The 20923-nt window shown below is 36.8% G+C and overlaps 1 protein-coding gene across 4 annotated transcripts in view; it reads left to right on the forward strand.

Annotated features, from left to right (window-relative positions):
• Positions 1–20923, forward strand: part of KLHL29 (kelch like family member 29) — a 415683-nt gene that overhangs the window by 136510 nt on the left and 258250 nt on the right. For all 4 annotated transcript variants that reach the window (XM_087917962.1, XM_026710472.2, XM_087917974.1 and 1 more), the window contains one exon: positions 11177–11490. In XM_087917962.1, coding sequence (XP_087774088.1) covers positions 11227–11490 — 264 coding nt within the window. In that variant the 5' untranslated portion in view covers positions 11177–11226. The remainder of the gene's footprint in view (positions 1–11176; positions 11491–20923) is intronic.

Genomic DNA, 20923 nt, shown 5'->3' on the forward strand with positions numbered 1-20923 from the left:
ATGTGATCATGATCTGTAATTTTTTTTACCAGTTTCTAGCAAAAACAATCCATTTGAAAAAATAGGTTGATAGTGTTTGCTTAATGATCACAAATTCTCTTAGCAACCAGCATGAAAATTGGTTTTGATCACCTGTGTAACTTTACTTATGAGTATAACAACTTACAACTGGAAATCCAGTCCCAAAACATCATGGTAAGTCAAGACTTGCCTGTAATTCTGTTCCAACAGTATTTAATTCTCATACAGGAAAGGTGCTATAAGCTTCTATGTAGGTGTTTAATTTTCAGGATATATGGCAATTTTTAAATTCTTAATAGGGTGTGTGCGCACACACACACACACACATTTCAGACTTATTCTGACTCAGTCATTTCTTAGCATTTTGATCCTTGGTTGAATAGATAACTATAATATAGATCCTGCTGAAACATCCTGTCATGCTCCAGTAACACTATCAATTACTGCAAGAAAAAAAGTCCTATTTTTTCAGGATTGTACTTCAATACATCATTATTAAATGATTCACATTTCTGAAGATTTTTTTTTCTGAATTAATAGATACTTCACAAATGTAATGGTTGTTTGGGATGATGTTATAATATATTTATGGTTATATTATGCCTTCTGCTTTATGGACAAAAAATAAAAAATGTAAACAAGAAAATTAGAAAGAATGTCTATATATACAAGTGAAAATTATACAAAGCTTTTATGTGTTAAACTGGAACTCTATAGCCACTTAATATATATTTATTGAATGGCATGAAACATGAAGCACAAAAGCAAGGTTTAGTAAATTGCTTCTTGACAGAAATTGCATCCACAAAGTAATATCACTTCTATACTATAAAGCTTATAATTACTGTGATTTAATAAATTGGCATTATTTTCATATCTAAACTTGTCTTTATAATACTAATTCATACTTGGAAAAATTAATAGTTTCTTAAAGTACAAGAAATATTATTTTGAAGATTACACATGAAGACTCTTAATCTGTGAGACTAGGTAGAAGCTGCCATGCCTAAAGATGATGCAGGGTAGACCAAAATCAGGAATTTTGTCTAAAAGATCCCTTAGGGGAAGTAGCTAAGAAAGTACCAAGTCATTAAGAAAACCGAAGGCGGAGGGAATAAGGGAAGTGTCACCTGAACCAGACGAAAGAAATTAGTCCAGAGCACATGGAAAGTCCCATCAAGAGTTATCGGATTTGAGAAGCAACAAAGCAAGTGCTTTGGGGCATAAAAGAGGCCCATTCTTTGGTTTTTTGGATCCAGAAGCGCCATCCCTCTGGCTAGTGCCTTACCCACCCTGAAGGTTGAGGTAGTATGCGTGTTAAAAGAGCAGGTGTATATAATATAACCAATACAATTTTGCTATTATTTTAAATTATATGACATCATGCAATCAGTCTTTAAAAGGCGTGCTGAGTGGACACAGAGCCCTGAGTGATCTTGGATTGGATGCAATTTACCCATTAAAATTTAGCTACTTCAGAAACAGAACTGAAAGAAACAAGGAAAGCTATCAGAAATGTTGGGAAGTGAAGAATGTGGGGAAGGTGCAAGTAATAAAAGAAAGATGGGAAAGAAGTGAGGGAGACAACAGGAATAGGGATTTGTGAGGCCACCAGGGGTTCTCGAGTGGGGAATGGAGATGAGCAAGTGCAAATGATGGTGGGAGCTGAGAGATTTAAGAGAAAACATGGAGAGATGGGAAGGGGCTTCTACTAAGAGCTAGAAGGAGCAGGTAGCTGTGTTAGAAAGAAATCAGCAAAGAAGGCATGGATCAGAGGAGGAAAATTTAATGAATAAAGATAGTCCTTGACTTACAACTACAATTAAGCCCCAAATTTCCATTGCTAAGGCTGTTGTGAAGTGCATTTTGCCCCTTTTTGCAACACTTTTGCCACAGTTGTTAATTTAATAATTGCAGTTGTTAAAGTGAATCATGCAGTTATGAAAGTGGCTTAACCACAATTAAACTTCAAGAAGACAAAGAGTTTAAGGAAGATGAAGGAAAATGACTTCTTGTTGTATCTAAATTGATTTACAATAAGCCAGGATGGCTTTATAGAAAGGCTAGGCACTCTGCCTGGTTCAGTCCTATGCTGCAGGCTTGGGATTTGAAATATGGGAACATCATCATGGTAGGATGTAAAATATGCAATAAACATATTTTTTTAAAATCTCTTGCTGCTACAGGCTAGTGTTTAATGACAGTACTTTTCTTCTGCTTGGCCTGTGACCTAGGTATTTCCCAGAGAGGAAATATGCGGACAATTGACGCGTTGAGGTTTCAGAAAGAAAAAGGGAGAGGGAGAAAAGTACCAGCCCTGGTTGTATTGTAGTTGCAGTGCTGTAATGAAGCTCAGATAAAAAGAATTCTTTCTTCATAGGAAGGACTCTATGAATTCATAATATATTATACTCTGTCCTAATGTATATACCGTGTTTCCCCTCAAAAATACAACCTACCCCAAAAATAAGTCCTAGCTTGATTTTTACATGTATCCCCAATATGAGTCCTACCCCGCAAAATACGCCCTAATTAAGACCCCGCCCACTCTAGGGTGCACAGGTAAAAATTAAGCTAGGGTGGGGATGGGGGGTTTCTACTTACCTTCAGAAAGTTGCAGCCAGGCTTCTCACACCCTGAGACCTGCCTTGCGGGCCCATTTCTTCTGCAGCCAGCAGGGCCGGCAAGGCTTTCCTGAAGGCTTCTGCAGCCGATAACGGAGCCCCGGAACGATCCAGAGCTCTGTTATCAGTTGCAGAGGCCTTCAGGGAAGCCTTGAGGGACGCAAAAGCTCTTGAAGGCCTCTAACAGCAAAAAGGAGGCCGGTGGTGACACACACAAGTGAGGTGAGTCAGTGAACAACATCCCCCGAAAAGAAGACCTGATGCCTTTTTTGTGGCAAAAAAAACATAAGACAGGGTCTTATTTGGGAAAATTGTATATGTAAACAGAAAGGATAGAGTGGTGTTAGAAAGTCAAAAGCTTGTGCTGCTGGAATCAGGGACTCTAACCCTCCCCGAAAAGCAGCCTAGGGAACAAGGGAATACAGCCCCCAGAATAACTCAGTTGTGATAAAGCAGAATATCAGTTTGATTTGTATATAATTTGTGCCCATATCCCAGTATCCAGGGAAAGTGTCGGAGATCTAACAAAATGTCTTGATTATTAGCCATGCTGAACTTTGTGCTTAACTAAACCCGTATTGACCTAGTAGCATTAAAGAAATTTCATAGCAGGCATGTGAGATAGCTTTCAGCAAAGAGAAGAGGAGGAGTGCTTTGGCTTTGGATGAGAAATGCTTAATTTTGCAATTAAGCTGCTGGTTTTTGTTGTGGTAGCCGGCATTGGCCCCGTTGCTCTTCAGGCATTGTCTTTAATGGCAAAACAGAAATAACTAGCGGATGAAATCAATACCATTTTTCCTTCCATAGTTTACTAAAAATAAGAGAATAACAAGATCAATAAAAAGGTAATGATCTGCGGTTGGATCTGTACAGTGAACAGCAAAAGGCAGATTGATATAGTCTGGGAATAAGCAAGATGAGCATACATGTTAAACTGATAAGCTTCAGTAAATAAAAAACAATTCTGCTTGTATATCCAGTTGTTATATATAATTAATATTTAAACCTGAACTTCCTTTGCTGCTGTTGTTAGAATATCTCCTCAAGCCAAAGATCATATTTATTTTTAAATGCTTCATTTATTCCCTCGCCTTTGTTGTGGATGCACATATTCTCAAAGAAATTTGGTCTTCACTTATTAATAAAACAAATAGAATACTACAGGGCTGAGAAACTGCAGAGCATGGTATTAGGGGAAAGCAGACTCATTAAAATATTTTTCTCTCCTAACCTCGTGGCTGAAATACCGTAAAGGGCCCTTTAAACGATGTGGAAGTTCCTATTAGTCCAGAATTCGGTGGCTAAGTTTCTGAAGACTTCACCTAATGGCAGATGGCGGGGTGGGGGGGTTGCGACAGCAGGGAGAATAAAGAAGAGGAAATGACAAACTCAGTGTTACACTGTGGCCCAACACAAGCAAGAGGTAGAGCTTGCATCACAACAGCAGAAAGCTGCTTTCATCATTTTGAGGGAAACATTGGTTCCTGCAGATATCTCTGCCTACAGGGATCCATATTACAACAGCTCCTAAGGCAGCCAACTTCAGGGAGGCTAATACAACAATGCATGTTGTCATGCAAATACCTCCATTACCTATTTGTGTTCTGACATTTGAATCAAGGACATAAGGCGTTGTTGGAAAACACAGCTTCACACGTGCTTTGTCTTTGCCCTTTTCTTACCAATGTATGAGAGGTATCCCACACTCCTTCTACAAAGGTCATTCTTACAACTTACAACCTGTTTGAAGTTACAACAGTACTGAAAACAAGTGACTTATGACTGCTGTAGCATCCCCATGCAAATCATGCAAAGGTGCTTGGCAACTTGGAAACTAACAAAGGAGACAAGCAACTAAGGAGACAACTAAGAAGAAATTTCCTGACTGAACAATCAGTGGAATGACTTAGCTCCAGAAATTATGAATGCTCCAACACTGGATGTTTTTAAGAAGAGATTGGACAACCATTTATCTGAAATGGTATAGGGTCTCCTGTCTGAGCAAGGGGGCGGACTAGAAGACCTCCAAGGTCTCTTCCAATTCTGTTTATCCTATCCTATCCTATCCTATCCTATCCTCTGTCCTCTATTCTCTATCCTATCCTTTCTTATTCCATTTATGAGAGTTGCAATGTCCTGAGGTCCTGTGATCACCATTTATAGCCTTCCCAGGCCATTTCTAGCAAGGAAAGTCAATGGAGGAAGCCAGATTCACTTAACAACCACATGATTAATTTAACAACTACAATGATTTGTTTAACTGTGACAAAAAGATACTAAAATGAGGTACAACTCACTTATATACAGCAACTGGATGTTCAAGCAGAATTTTTTTTTAATGTATTGAAGCTTGTCAGTTTAGCAACAGAAATGCTGGGCTCCATGGTGGCCATAACTCAAGGACTACCTGTATAGTGATGTACATTCACCGTGAAGTCTATTTCAAAGCATGAATAGAACCAAAACCAACATGTCCACTTAATATGGATAAGACACTTGAGAAAACAGTGCTTGGGCGTGCATGAGAGTGGATTGGATGAAGTACCATTAAAATGCCACTGAACTGCTCCATTTGATTGGGGAAGTTTTGTTCCATTTTGGTGGGAAAATATTCAACTTGCACCTCACAGCTAAAATATGAAGGGAAACAGTTATATTCCAATACTTACACTTTTCTTAATGTTGCAATATAATTAACCAATCAGAAGGTGTTAAAATGTACACGTTATGAAAAGGCAAAACCATGTTTTTATATATTGGGGAAAATTATATGCCAGAAATGTATTAAAATAGGTTAAAGTGCTTTCAAAACTACTTGTATTTGTCAGAACTGAACTGACAATTTCATATTAGGAAATCAGGTACACTAGGTAAAAAAATATTTATGGAAAGCTGTTTCAATTTGTATGCATTTATAACTGATGGAGAAATTGCATAGCAAAGATATGGAAAAATTGCAGACAGGAATGTCAGACTGTTCCATCCCGTCATGGCCCCCCCACACACACACATACACTTTTAGTGGGATTTGGAAGGGTTTAAATAAAGGATCAAGTCCAGGAAACATTGTCCCATCTATCTCCCTTATATCTTCTCAGGTATCAGCATCTGGCTGGCCTGGGGAGGGCTCTGTAGCTAAGCAGATTCAGGCTTGGTTGGAAATTGGTAGGAGACAAGACTAGTGGAAAACTAGCAGTGGGAAAACCTCTGTAGTGATTCCAAAAAAACTACAGGAATGGGTCCATGAAGTCACCAAGAGTCAAGCTCAAAGGGGAAATCTTACTTTTTAAATTCTTCCTCCTCGCTTCCTAATTTTGTTTTGGTTTTTGAACAGAGATTCACCATGAAATCTCAACTGCACAGCCTTGTAGGATTCTCAATTATGGGTCTCAAGTATTGTGTGGATTCTCCTAAAACAGGGTTATCAAACTCGCGTCATCATGGCGGCATCATGTGATGTATGGTGACTTTTCCCCCCCTTTGCTAAACTGAGCGTGGCCAGTATGTGATGCATCCAGCCCGCGGGGCGTGAGTTTGACAGCCCTGTCCTAAAGCATCTTGCTTTACTTTGGTTCATTACTTTGGTTCATACATTACTGCAGATGTTACTTTACTTTTGTACTTTTATTGGTTTAACTTACATCTTAAAAGAGCCAGAAAATACATTTTTAAAATGGTGACTAGGCAGCAGCTTTCCTTTATTTTCCCTACGATTTTGTTTCAGAGTTTTGTATACTATCCAGAGAACTGAATTGCTTTAAAATGTTAAATATTGGGGGCAGGGGGAATGGACATATTCTACAGAATTTTCTTTGCAGAGGAAAAATAATACAGTATCCTTTGTCAAGATTGTCCTAAAGTAACACCTGTACACATTTACAACCCATAAGAAAAAAATATTTTTTCCTGTAGCAGAAATTTAATTATTAAAAATAATGTACAGCCCAAACTGTGTTCTGCTTTGGGGAGGTTTTTCTCTGTTTTTTGGTAGCCTAGTGAGTGCCTGTGTTCAAAAGCAGCACATCTCTGAAAACAAAAGCATACCTCCTATTATTTGGGCAGAACAAAAGGCTTGTGGGCATTTTCTTCATGTGTGGCTTGTGAGTTTCATGGAAACTTCCGGCCGACTAGATAAACTTTTGGTCTGATCCAGCAAGGATACATTTATGGTCTGACAAATCTTTAGAAGAACATGAGTGCATTTGTTGCCTTTTTGAGGAACATACTGAGGGTGGAAATCAAGGTAGAAGATGAAACAAGGGAGATTTTGGTTCTTCAAAAAAAAAAATCAGAAAAATCCAGTGTGTGTTAAAAATAGTAGTAATTCACTAAAAGACTGCAAAGTGAAAGCAAACAAGAGCCAATCTATCCGTGTGTTTGTGGTATTGGCTGAGCACTCAGAAGCATCCTCAGTGCAGCTGAAATCTAGGACAAATTGCCATGGGCAGGTAGGCTTAATTTATCAAACAATATAACAATTATATTTATGGATGTGCAGAAATACCAAGGAAATATTTCCTGACCATGCATTTTTGGGGGGTGGGATGCGGGGGTTACAACCTACTGGCTAATGTGGTTTAACAAAATGCTGTCTGGATAGATTTACTAATGCCGTGAACAGTTCCCTTCATCTTAAGTACAGGATAATGTTGAGCCCACCAGGTCTTCTGTAGATCCCCTTCTCTCTCAAGGCCTTGGTAGATATATAGGCAGAGCTTTCAAATGTTTTCAGGGGAAACTCTCAGAAGAGGGGATGTTGACTGCTAAAAAATATATATATATTCCATCTGCTTTTGAGTAGATGTCACCTGTTTCACCCATGCCTTTGTATTTTACTCATCTTCTCCAAATCCTCTTAAAGTTATGTTATTGAAATACTTAACGGAAGAAAAAACAACAACAACCCAGTCCTGTTTCCTGGATGGCCCTGTGCCCATTTTCTATAGTTTAAAGTCTTCAGAAAGTTCTGGCTTGTTTTAACCATGATTTCTTGAATAAACCAGATTGGCTGGATTCCTACATTGTGCTAAACCAGAACCAGCCCATTTTCAGTCAAACCTATTTGGTGTTTTAGTGTATGGCTCCTGGCTGTGCTGCTGAAAGGGGACAATACAGATCCAAATTCATACCTTAATAACCAACCAATAAAACCAAGATTTAGAACAAAAGCCAATCAAACCTAAGCACTCATATTTTGTGGGTGCTCCAATGCTGGGTGGTTTTAAGAAGAGGTTGGACAAGCATCTGTCTGAAATGTTTAGGGTTTCTTGCTTAAGCAGAGCGTTGAAGTAGACCAACTCTGTTATTCTGTGATTTAAAAGAACTAAATGACACCCCGTTGTCTTTAATGAATATAAAACAATTCTAGCCTGAAAACAACAGATCTTACTGGGAGCAGTGTAATATGAGCAGCCCACACACATTAACCTGCTAGTCAAATAAAAAAGTCTTTAAACTTTCACAGAGGAAGGGTAGGTGGGAACTGATTTTAGATTTATGGAGACAGAATCCTAGGATCTTGTAATTGGAAGCAGAAAGAAACCTTGGAGGAGCATAAAAAAACTAAAAGAGCACATGGTGAAATAAGGGCAAATCAATATGTGTTTGGAGGAGGGGAGGAGATCAGTGGGCTCAGAAGCCAAGCTTTGAACTGGCTCCGGTTTGAAGAGGAAATCAATGAATAACCCAGCAATGTATGAAACATTGAAATAGTGTAGAAGCTCCTGAATGGCCTCAGTGGTACAATTCTGGACTAAGAGCAGGAACAAAGAGGAAAAAGCAACTACCCAGGCCTTGAAAGAAAGTTGGGGAGAACCCTATAACACCTTTACAGTATTTTCTTTAGTTCTGCATTTGGCAGTATGTAGCTTAAAAGGACTCTTGTTAAAAGTGATATTCTGTTAATCTAGATAAAATCAATAATTTAGCACACAGAGAAGCATTTGGCAGATAGTGCATCCTTTTCATGTTTTTGACAAGAGAAAAACACAGTACTTTGTTTTTAATATGCTGTTGTGGTCCAAGAATGAAAGTATTCCCATAAATCTGTTAACATTAGCACATTTTGTTTGAATTTAGTATCATGGTCTTCTGTGTTATTTATTTTATGTTCTCAGATAAAATGCTTCCGCTTTTGAATGTCTCTCCAAAACGGTTCTGGCTTTGCTATGAAGATATAAAGTATTTCACACTTAGCAGATGCAGTCTTTGTCATCAGATCTGATTACAGAAAAGCTCTCAATCTTTCTGCAGCCATTGCACAGGGAATGTGAAACAAAGTGGAACCTGTCAAAATATCTAGTTGGGCAACTTTTAGTGTAGATGCTTATTTGTAAATGTACAGATCTCTCCAGTTTTTCTTTTTCTTTTCCCCCTCTAATAACAAGATATGGTAGCTATTTTTATAAGAGCTGTGAGTGTATGTTTTGGTATAATCTTTTATCTATATGTAGAAACCACAGTAGTCATTTTCAAATTAAAGAGTTCTCATTTGATTTTGAAGACAGTGACAACACTATGTAGCAACACTGCTTCATGAGTTGCTCTGGTTCACAGTCAAGGTGGGTGCAATCAAGTTATTGTTCCCCCCCTATAAAGCCCTTCATGGCATAGGGCCTGGTTATGTGAGGGACTTTCTGTCTTAAGGAACTCTCTGTATCTACCTGTACTGTATGGCACATGACACCCAAGTTCTGTTGATTAAGCAGTATCACTTGATGGGACCCAGTGATTGGACCTTGTATATTGTAGCATCTCCCTTCTGGAACATGGATTTATTTCCCCATGGATTTATTCTGCCTTCATCCTGGCTTTATTGAAATAACCCCTTAAAACTTGACTCTTTCTCCAGGCCTTTGGCTAGAATGCAGTGTGTGATGTTTAGAGGTTATGACATTTGTGTCTCAAGTTTGTTTCTTTATACTGTTTATATTTATATTTTTATATTGTTCTGTATTCCATTGTTTTATATTGATCAACTATTTACAAAGTGCGCACTACTATTACTGTTAATCTTCCCATCACTCCTTATCACCCATCCCCTCCCACTTGTGACTGTGTGGCTGTAACTTTGTCACTTGTATTCTTACGATTTATATTGACTGTTTCCTAGTATGATTGATTGCTTATTGTACCCTATGACTATCATTAAGTGTTGTACCTTATGATTCTTGACTCTTGACGAATGTATCTTTTCTTTTATGTATACTGCACCAAGACAAATTCCTTGTGTGTCCAATCATACTTTGGCCAATAAAGAATTCTGTCTGTCTGTCTGTCTGTCTGTCTGTCTGTCTGTCTGTCTGTCTATCTGTCTATCTATCTATCTATCTATCTATCTATCTATCTATCTATCTATCTATCTATCTATCTATCTATGTTATATGCTATTCAGATTCACAATGGAATCAGATGGCTTACATGTTTATAAATAAATGTCCCCATTTTCTGACCGACATAAAGAGGAGGGAATTATTGCAGTACTTTTTGTTTCTAAAAAAAAAATCATTAAAAATAAGTTTTTTTGTTGTTGTTGACTTTGAGTGTTCTGTTTAATCTGTAGGCATGAACTACATTAAAAAAAAAATCTTCCTACAGATTTGAATTAGCAGACTGTAAAAAATATTATTGCTTTACAAAATCGAACAGAGAAATTAAAAGGGAGAGTTTAGGAGTTTGGTAGAAATTGATTCTCCAGAAAAGAAGTTGACCTTTAGGAATTTTGAAGGGAAAACCATTATACTGGAGGTATTTCCAGCTTGGGATTCTGTATCAAATTATGTTTGTTGGAGATTCTGGGAAATTCTTTTTTTTAAAAAAAAAAAATCTTAGATGCTTTTCTCAAGGACACTGACATTTAAGATAGAGTGCCTTACCTTCATAATACCTAAATCAAAAAAAATAAAAATATTTTACATTGGAAGCAATTTATATAGAAAATAGAAATTAAATCCAAAGCCTTTAGAAATCCAGTCATACTCTAAAACTGTATGGCACTGTTCATTGTGCACCTTACTTCTTATATATGTTAAAACCAAACAATTTTCCATAGGAAATCCACTTTCTACTCATCTTCCCTATGCAGTATTTTCAAAGAACCATATAACAAGTTTTTTCGTTATACAGGACCCAAAAAGGGTATTTGGGGAGAGAAAGTGAAACATAATCCTGCTTTCAGAAACTAATCTATTATTATGACTTGAAATGGCAATTTATGTAGTCTGGCGTTTCATTGTAGCCTGTCTCTAGTGTGTCTCCCTGGACCATTGTGGTACCTCCTCTATGTGTTAGAGGCCATTCTCCCCCAGAGATCAATTCTGATGTTTCTATCCTGCCTTTGCCTAAAGGCTTTCATAAGTTCAATTTAAAACTGTTCACAGTGGAATGATAGGTTGCCTTTGCCAAGTCAAAGAATTAAAACAAGGAAATCACTTTTAGCAGCATGTTTGTGGTATGTGTGTGTTTTCGTGTGTGTTTTCTCCTGAGGTTTAAATGATTAACTTCTCTTTGTTTTTTGCTTTGGTTCTCGATAGGCAATCTGATAAAATCCCGGTGAGAAACGGCAATTGCTGGTTTTGCCGAGATGTCACGGCATCACAGCCGGTTTGAAAGAGATTATCGCACAGGATGGGATCGCCGGGAGTGGAATGCCAATGGGAATCATGTGAACAGCAACAGTAACTGTAACAGCACAGTGAACAGCAATAGCAACAATAGGCCAGGTCTTCTGCCTGTACCAATTGTCCCATCCAGATTGCATGTGCCGGCCACAGTGGCTTGCACTACTGTGAACAGCGATGCGATAACCACCCTTGCAGCCAGCAATTCTGCAGCCTCAACAACCAAAGTAAGGAGCTTTCTTTCTTTTAGTTGATAACGAGTTAAACTTTTTAGAGGGTATGAATTTTTGCTTGCCATCAACTTGCCTGTTGATGGTAGTCTGCACCGGGATTCTGCTGTCATATTAGTTTATAATGTTCAATTGCCTAAATGTGCATAGACAACTCTTACATTATGATGGTGTGGTATTGTGAAGATATTCAAAATCAGAAATTAACTCTACTATTGAATTCTGAATTTATTACCACAATGCTGGTAATTTGTTCATTGCAGTTGTCTGGAACCGCACTAGAAAATGCTTACCACTGCCTCTTGGTATCTGTATGACCTTTTTAAGCTGTTTACTGTATGTACTCTATTTTATTACAGAATTATTTAAAGTATTGGTAATGGTGATCGTCCTGTTATATGTGTAACACATTGTAATTATTAGCTGGGGTCTCTCATAACACTAAATAATTACGCAGTTGTTTGGCTTAACCTTTGTGTTTTGTGAATCATAGTTTTTGGCCTGCTGTTTTATATGACCCACTCAGTTCATTATTGAATAAACTATGAAGTAACCTGATTCACAAGTCAGACAATTATCTATTTTAGCAGTTTATAATTTAGACTTACTAAATATTCTTACAGAAGCCCAGTTTATTTCTCATAAATACAAGTTACTGACTTCTTTTCCAGAACCAACACAGCTTCTCTTGGAAATTAATATCCAGAACATTTTTAGCATTCAGTTGCTGTCAGAGATGCTGTTATCTCTCAGGCTTTAAAAAAATTCAACTGTAAAATCCTTTTCAACACCTTTATTTACCCAGCAATTTACCCTGCCCCACTTTTTTCTCATTATAGTAAGACTCTGTCATCTATTCCAAACATTCCCTTCTTGACTTCTCTTTTTACTTGAACAATGTACTGCGTATCTTCATTCAGTTCGAATCACCACTGCTTGGAAATAAGAGTTTCTCTCAGATACCTTTGTAACTTGTTTAGGTCAGGCATCATGACTCAAGTACATTATTTCATCATTAGTGGCATAACGGTTTTATATACAGTACACATAATTTAATGTCATTTTAGCTTCTTACAGAGGTCTCTACTGTATAATAATAAAAGTGCTTTGTCTGGTGAGCAATAAAAAAATGAAGGAATAAAAGGTGATCTTGGCTTGTAATGACTACGGAGACAAGTTCATGTTGTACAACAGTACTGAAATTATTTTCTATTGAGTTCTTCCAGCCCTTTATGGTCTAAATATGGTCTAGGCATATTAATTTTAATTGTATGAAACTAATTATAATGACCCCTCCCTATTGATTAAGGTAGTCCTCGGGTTACAGCAGCAATTGGAACCTGAATTTCCATCTCTAAGCAATGTGTCATGAAGCATGACAACATGTGACTACATCTTTTAGCAATTCTAGCAGTCTTGGTTTTTCCCAGTAACCTTAAGATTGTACGAGTTGCCAAATGGGGACTCTGTGTGATCATAAATTCTGATTTCCTACTGGTTTATCCTTTGACTGTAGAAATCCTGATCATGTGATTATGGTTTTCTGGGATGTAATTGTAAGTTGGGCGCTCAACACCCAGATCATGATCATGTGACCTTGAGGACACTGATATCTGGAACTCCAAGGACCAGTTGTAAATTCCATTTTTTTCAGTGCTGTATTAACTTTGTATAGTCGATAAACAGATGTTCGTAAACTGTCAAAATAATTTTGTCTATGATATATTTGACCCCAAAACTATTTCTTATGAGATATCTGTTTTTCAGGTTATTTGGCAGTTGGAGATTGCCTTTTTTTTTCAGTAGTCTTTTTAGGATAATATTTCCCACAATTTTCCCATTTGAGATTCAAAACTCCTCCTGTTTCTACTTACATAATTCAGTCTTTCAGAAGACACTGTAGAGTTGTTGTTTGTTCATGTGTGCATGACTATCCCAGTCTTTATCATTCTATATTTCATCACAAAATACCAAGGCAATATATCAATTAGAATACAAAATAAGTTAATACCACAGGAAGGAATAGCTGACAGAGACCTATTAAACTGGAACAGTATAATGTTTTTTTTGTTATGGAAAGTAAAGTGCAATCCATTAAATCAATCACTCCATAAAACTGTATTTTAACTGGATTAATTTTTTAAAAAAAACCCACAGGTTTTAACAAGTACCAAAACTTACAATATCCTATGATATGGATATTCCACAGTTATGCACTTTCTTAGTTCCAGCATTCCTAAGAGGTTTAAAATAATTTTAGGTAATAAAGGGAGCCGAATAAAGGGAGGACTGCTCCTTTAAATAATGGCTAAATAATGTGTTATTTAGTCTATTAACATATGAAAAGTATTTTTTGAAATTCATTCAGTTGATGTCAGACTTCCCCTGACTGATAGAAGGTTATGGAAGTTGGCTATAAACTTGAAGAAATTATTCTTCTCGCTAGTGGACAATCATACTCACATTTCAGCAAAGAACCTCTCAACAGATATTTTTTATGTTAATGTCAAAAGAGGTCTCCCACATTAATTCCTCTAGGATAAAGATTCCAGTTTTCTCACCAAAGCCCTCATCACTATAACATTTTGCATGTTTTGAAATTCTTTCCTACTTGGGGTCAGCTGTGCAATTCAATCCCCTTTGGCAGAAAATACTAAGCTCCAACACTGACAGGATGTGCAGGACAAACAAATAAATACATTTAAGGTTCTTTTTTTTTTTCTTCATGTCAAGTTTACAGAATAACCAAGATGTTTAAAAATATATTTTGAGACTAAAAGGCAGACCAGCAGTTTTTGTGAAAACATTTGTGATAGTTGAATGAGAATACATACACTTCTGGGTTTTTACTTTATAATAGACAAAAAGCTTTCCTAGAGCCTTTTAATGATTGTAAGTGCCAAATAAAACAGATGTGTAGTGGGGAGTGACAATATATTTATTTAAGGGAAGCCAAGTTTGATTCTTTTAACTATGTTTCCATACTACATTGTTTCTACATATTAAGGAAATAAATTGATGCAAAAGAGAAGAAAACACTTCAACAATGATTTATAAGAGTAGTGTCCTTTAAAAAAATGCTTCAGTATATTGCAACAATTTTCATTTGCTAACAGAGAAACTGGAATAATATTTCACGAAGCTGCAATTTTTTTTGAAATTATTGTTTAACTGTGTTTGGATTGGAGAAGGGTAGAAGGCAAGCTTCCGAAGCCAGCACAATGAATTCATTTGTCTTAACTCCTGGATATTATGGAGCCCATTTGTTGGCTGCTGTTAATCTACCATTGCTCCAGATGTTTGAGACTACTGAGCAGCCTTTGTTTTCAAAAGGAACATATTGATCAAATAATTATACTAAAAACAATATTTCTGTGGGTAATATTCAGGGGTGGGATTCAAATTTTTAACAACCGGTTCTGTGGGCATGGCTTAGGTGATGGCCGTGGCTTGGACCGGGTGGACATGGCTTGGTGGTCATGTTATTGGCTGGGTGTGGCCAACTCAATATCACTCACATCGAGGCACGCATCTCCTCGCCTGACCTCTCATGACTCTGGGGGTGCTGGAACAGTCGTAAATATGAAAAATTGTCATAAGTCTTTTTCAGTACCATTGTAACTTTGAATGGTCACTCCACACAAGCAAAGTACCAGCAAAAGAGGGGAAAAAACCTCCAGAGAAGTTCCTGAGACAGGAAGTCTAGTCCTGCCAAGAGTGTAATAAGGGTTAAAGGAGAGGCAGTTTCTATAAGCAACCCCAGAATGTTTCCTTCCTGCCTTCCTTACAGGATTAGGCCAGTAATTTCTTCTAACAACCGGTTCTCTGAACTGCTTAGAATGTTAAAAACCGGTTTTAGCAAATAGGTGCGAACTGGTAGAATCCCACCCCTGGTAATATTCTGTGGAAAAACCTTGATTCTTCAGGACATTGTTTGGGCTTAATATCAAAGCAGCAGAAACAAAGCTATTTCTGAATCTACCCAGACAATACAATTTTTATTTATTTTTATTTTATATTTTTACATCATTTCATCAATTGATATTTGTGTCATTTAGATAATTATGTAAATGATGCAAATTAGTGCAGATGACATGCAAATGTCAGTTGTGCAGATGATATAAATTATATGAGTTATATGATTCTGATTTAGCAGATTTTTGGCTTTAGTGAAAACCCTTTCATCCTGAGGGTCTGTTAAATTGAGGTTTTACTGCAACTAATTTTTAAGACAGCTTTCCACAGAAGATTAAGTCATCACTATATTGTGATTAAATGTTAATATAAAAAATGAAATGAAAATATTTTAAAAGGGATAGCTGATCATGTATTTCAGCCCAATAGTTACACTGATCAATCGTAGATATGTTGATCGAACCTCATTATTACATTGCTTGCATGAAAAGACAAAGAGCTCAGGGTAATTTTTGTGTGCACAATATTATGACAAACAAATTTTAATTTTACTGATCTTGGGAGTCTTCTTGATATGCTGTTTTTCTCTGATATAAGGATCTATAGAATCTTTCTTTGGTTTCACGCATCATTGGAAAAATCCTTTATCTGGAACATTTAAAATGCAGGATATATTTTTAAAGTTTTATATTTCTAATAATATTTAATTAAAGTTATTCAAACCTCAAGTTTGAGAGCAGATGGGTTTTTTCCTTGGCATTACTTTAACAAAGGGATTTGGTGATATAATTTTATGTAACTAAGTTTTAAAACCAAGGATTCTTTAGTTGACAAAAGTTACATATTCCTTCCTTTGAGTCAGGGTTTTCACGTAGCACCAAGAAAAGATGGGGGAAAGGAAAGCAACGGATAGAAGTCCCTCGAATCAGTTGTTGTAAGGATTTTCCTTTTGTTGCTCCTCTGGGATATCCATGTTCTCCATGTCAATGGAGATTAAATTGGCCAGCAGGATCCCAGCAGAGTTGAGTTGTCTGATGTCACAAAAAGTGATTGGCCTTCTCCCCACATAAAGGCAAGGGCTGCTACTTTAATACCACCAAGCACAAAACAAGTATTTTGAGAGGAAATATCCACCTTTGGCCTGCCTAGTTCTCTTTTCAAAGGAATGCAGTGTTTTTTTTGTGTGTGTATGTTATTTCTCTCACTCGTGTGACCAAGAATAAGAAAGCTACTATATCACTGCAATAAAATTCAGATAAAATTATCTCTCGTCATGGAGCTCTTGCCTCTGCATGGCTGGCGGGTAAATTTCTGTGGCTCAAAATGGAAAAAGGAGAATTAAATATTGAACAGAATCAGGACAGAGTTCCACCAGAGCATTTCTGAAAGCCCCAGGTTTTTCTTTCTTTTTTATTTTTCATCAGTTTTTTTCTTTTCTTGAACTTTTTGCCTTTTCTTCGCTTTTTCTTTTTTTCTTCCTTACTTTATATTAGTCTATGTTAGCCTTTAGCTTTTTATTTAAAAATTACATATAAATAAAAATTATATATACTAACTAATGCATTGTGACTATATGTGTGTGTTAGTGTATATGTGTGTATTACATTTAGCGTTCCTGTTTTTCATATCCTACAAAACTTGACCATCCTTCTGTGAGGTAGCCTGTTTTGGGAAATTCTCCCTATACCTCCCTCAAGATGATTTGGACTCTGTTTTTCAGCCAAAGCTATTGGTTTGTCTGGACAAGTGAGGAGGCAAAAATTTCCAGGCTCTCTCTCTTTCCTTCTTCTCTTCTCTTCTTCACCTTTCACCCACAGTTCTCACCCTCCGATCTTCAAAACATAGCTTTGTTCTATCAGATAAGATAAAAAGTCTGCAGAGGGAGTTCCTGAAGAAAAGGTAGGTTATAAATAAAATAAATAAATTAGCTCGCTAGTTAGTTATTAGCCGAAGATTTCCTGTCCTTCTCCGTAGGCCAATGTATTATTTAAAACTCCATGGTATGAAGGAAGGACTTCAGTAATGATTGACTGAGAAATGTTTAAAATTCCAAAGAATGCAAGTACAGGATGGAATTTGTTAAAAATGAAACAGGCTTGTTCCCAATCAGAGGCTATCTACCTGGACCTTGGTTGTTCCTTCTTTCCTTCTTGACAAACTTACGTCATGGATATTTTAATTTGCTTGCAGAGGTTTAAATGACTCCTTCATGATAATATTATATCATACTGTCCAAAGCTGTCATAGATTGTTATCTGTGATACCATTTACTGTGTTTTCCAAAGACCGCAGCATCAATTGGCCAAAATAAGAATATGTTCTACCTTTGGGCAATTAGGGTACTGTTTGGTTCTTACCTTATTAATATACTGTGAGATGCATCCTTTATAAAACAGAAAAAAGAAAGGGAGAAAGAAAATATGAGATTCAAGGTAGGAAAGAAAAAGGGTTTGACTTTGACTCTTTTTGGCACAGTACAAGATAGCAACGTTATAACCTCAACTTTTTGCTTTTACACATTAGTATATAACTTAACTATTTCTATAACAACAAATCTATCTAAACAGCAAAACCAAAGTCAAACTTTCATTTTTTTCCTCACTAGCACAAAATTCAGAAGTGATATCGAAATAAAAAACATAAACATATTCTCCTCTTTGAATAGAACACTCACTTTAACCATTACTGCTTTATCTTCCTTGCTATTGAAATAATACATATTTCTATTTGCACTTGATAGTCTTTATAAATTATCACCATTTATGTTAAGAAAGTTCAATGTATTCTTTCAGATTCTTTAACCTTAAAGGGAAAAATATTTTTCATCCACTTTAAAATACTAAGTTTTTCTTTAAAAACATTTCTAAAATTAAAACATTCTAATACATCTTCTTTTTAACTTCCTCTTAGCATACATATGTTAAAGTTCAGTTCCAGACCAATAAAAATCCAACTAACTCCAAATAACTCATTAAATTTACAGTTGTGGTGGCACAATGGTTAGAATGCAGTACTGTAGGCTACTTCTGCTGACTGCTGGCTGCCAGCAGTACGGCAGTTTGAGAATCACCAGCTCAAGGTTGACTCAGCCTTCCATCCTTCAGAGGTCTATAAAATGAGGACCCAAATTATTGGGGGCAATATGCTGACACTGTAAACTGCTTAGAGAGAGCTGTAAAGCACTAGGAAGGGGTGTATAAGTAAGTGCTGTTGCTAAATTTAAATCACTCCCTTCAAGTTACCTTTATAGAATAATTTATTTCTTCTTGTATATATCCTTTTTAAAGCTCTAGATTTTTCTTTAAGTTAATACATCTTTTCCTTTAACTTTCTCTTAACTTAGATATTTTCAAATACATTTTCAATAATATTTTACAAATTTTAGGAATTACTTAAGCATTATATAGGATTAAGACTTTCAATTACAAATATCAAACCAATGAAAATCTAGCCTAATTCAATTGACTCATTAAATTTAAGTCACTCCTTCCAGCTTGTCTTCATGGAATAAAATATTTTTCTTCTCTGGAATGTTTGTCAAGTGGTTATAAGCTTCTCTTTTTCTTAAGGATTTCTCAACCTTCCAATGCTGGATTTGAGACTAAGGAGACTCAGGTTCAATCCCCACTCATCCACAGTGTTCACTCTATCTTGAGCTTCCTGAGGAAAGGTAAAGATATAAACATAAGAATAAAAACTTACCCGGCAAAGTCATTGTAGTAATAGGTGTTGTAAAATCACAATGCATTAGTTAGAGTTGCCATACCTAAGCTGAAAAAAGCTAGATGGCAGAGAAGAGATATCAGGCTAATACCTCTTTCTTGACATCTAATGGTCTTCTACGTTTTTACAGACCAGTTGCTACAGCCCTAAAGAAATAATACAACCTGAAAACTTACTTATTTCCCATCCATTTTATTGAATGGATCTTGTAAATAGGGATATAACACTATTTCATGATGTAGGTTCAACTCTCTGAATTCCCCAGGCAACATGACCATTGCTGAAAATTCCCCAGGTTGAAACCCTACATCTGGAAACTGTTTAGGGTAATTACAATAAATGCAAATGGAATTTATTGATGAATCATAAATATTTTCTTTGTTTTGCTGTAGGATGTTATTATCTCTGCAACTGCAATCATTTTCATTTCTTACAGGCTTATTCATTCTGAACCATATAAAATTATTCCCAAATCAAGATTTAACGTTTCTAAATGTTTCCTATTGAAGAAAATCTCAAAAGGCTATAATATTAAAAAGTACAGTTAAAAACAATATGTTAATAACAATGTGCATTAAGATGTTTTATAAAAGACAATACAAAATTACATCAATAGGATAAACATTCAAATTAACAGAATTTAAAAGCAGCGATTAAAAAACTAAAAATTATGGCAGCATTAACACATTATTAAAAGGCTTGAGAGAATAAAATGTCTTTGCCTGGCATCAAGAAGACAGCAAAGATTGCACAATTATGAGTAATTGCTCTAGATGAGCGTTTCCCTTCTCCAATTTGGGATTGCTATAAAATGAAACCAACTATTTCCAAGAGGCAAACGCACAAAAGGCTTTATGATCGTCTTTTACATTTTTAGTTGAGCTTGACATGATGTTTTTCACATTTAGGAGGGAAGCCTCACTTTACCCCCTTTTTTCTTAGGTCAGTTATTATTCACTTATCTTCCTTGAATGGTATATGCAAATTTCATAGCCTTTACATGTCCCTTAGGGACATTTGGACTTCATTTCGATTTTGGTTGCATAATGTTCTTTCTGCGCCAACTCAGAAAGCTCAAATTGCCCAAGGAGCTGCTGATACAGTTCTACAGAGGAATTATTGAGTCTATCATCTGCACCTCTATAACTGTCTGGTTTGGTTCTGCAACCCAAAAGGACAGATACAGACTTCAGAGGATAATTAGGACTATAGAAAAGCAATTACTATCAACCTGCCTTCAATCAAGGACCCGTATACTGCATGAGTCAAAAAGAGGGCTGTGAAAATATTTACAGACCCCCATATCCTAGACATAAACTGTTTCAACTCCTTCCCTCAAAATGACGTTATTGAGCAGCAGTCACCAACCGGTGGGCCGTGGAAAATTTTTGGTGGGCCTCAGAACAAATGGCCCCCAAAAGCAATTAATCTGGGCCACACAGTTCTCACGCCTCCTAGCTCTTCGAGGGACTCCGGAGTCAGGTCCCTGAGATGCACGCGCCAACCAGCTCCCACACATGGTGGGCGGCAGCAACAACAGTCCCCTCCCCCAGCACCCACTGTTAGCTCTCCCCATTAGTTCTCTAGTTTTGAATTGCTCCCACCTCTCTCTCTATCCTTCCCCCTCCCTCCCACACCCATGTGCATACAGGCAAGGAAAGGGAGATGGAGCCATGCGCAGCTCTTGGCTCCTCCAGCCCTCGCTGCCTCTCCCAACATCAAAACCTTGGAGATGCAGGCAAAGCCGCCGCAGTGGTAGCGTCCTGAGCTGCCTTAGCATGCTCGGTTAGTT

The sequence above is a fragment of the Pseudonaja textilis genome, chromosome 1 (assembly GCF_049901715.1).
Source record: "Pseudonaja textilis isolate UNSWEBS1 chromosome 1, rPseTex1.2, whole genome shotgun sequence".
Lineage (NCBI taxonomy): Eukaryota > Metazoa > Chordata > Lepidosauria > Squamata > Elapidae > Pseudonaja > Pseudonaja textilis.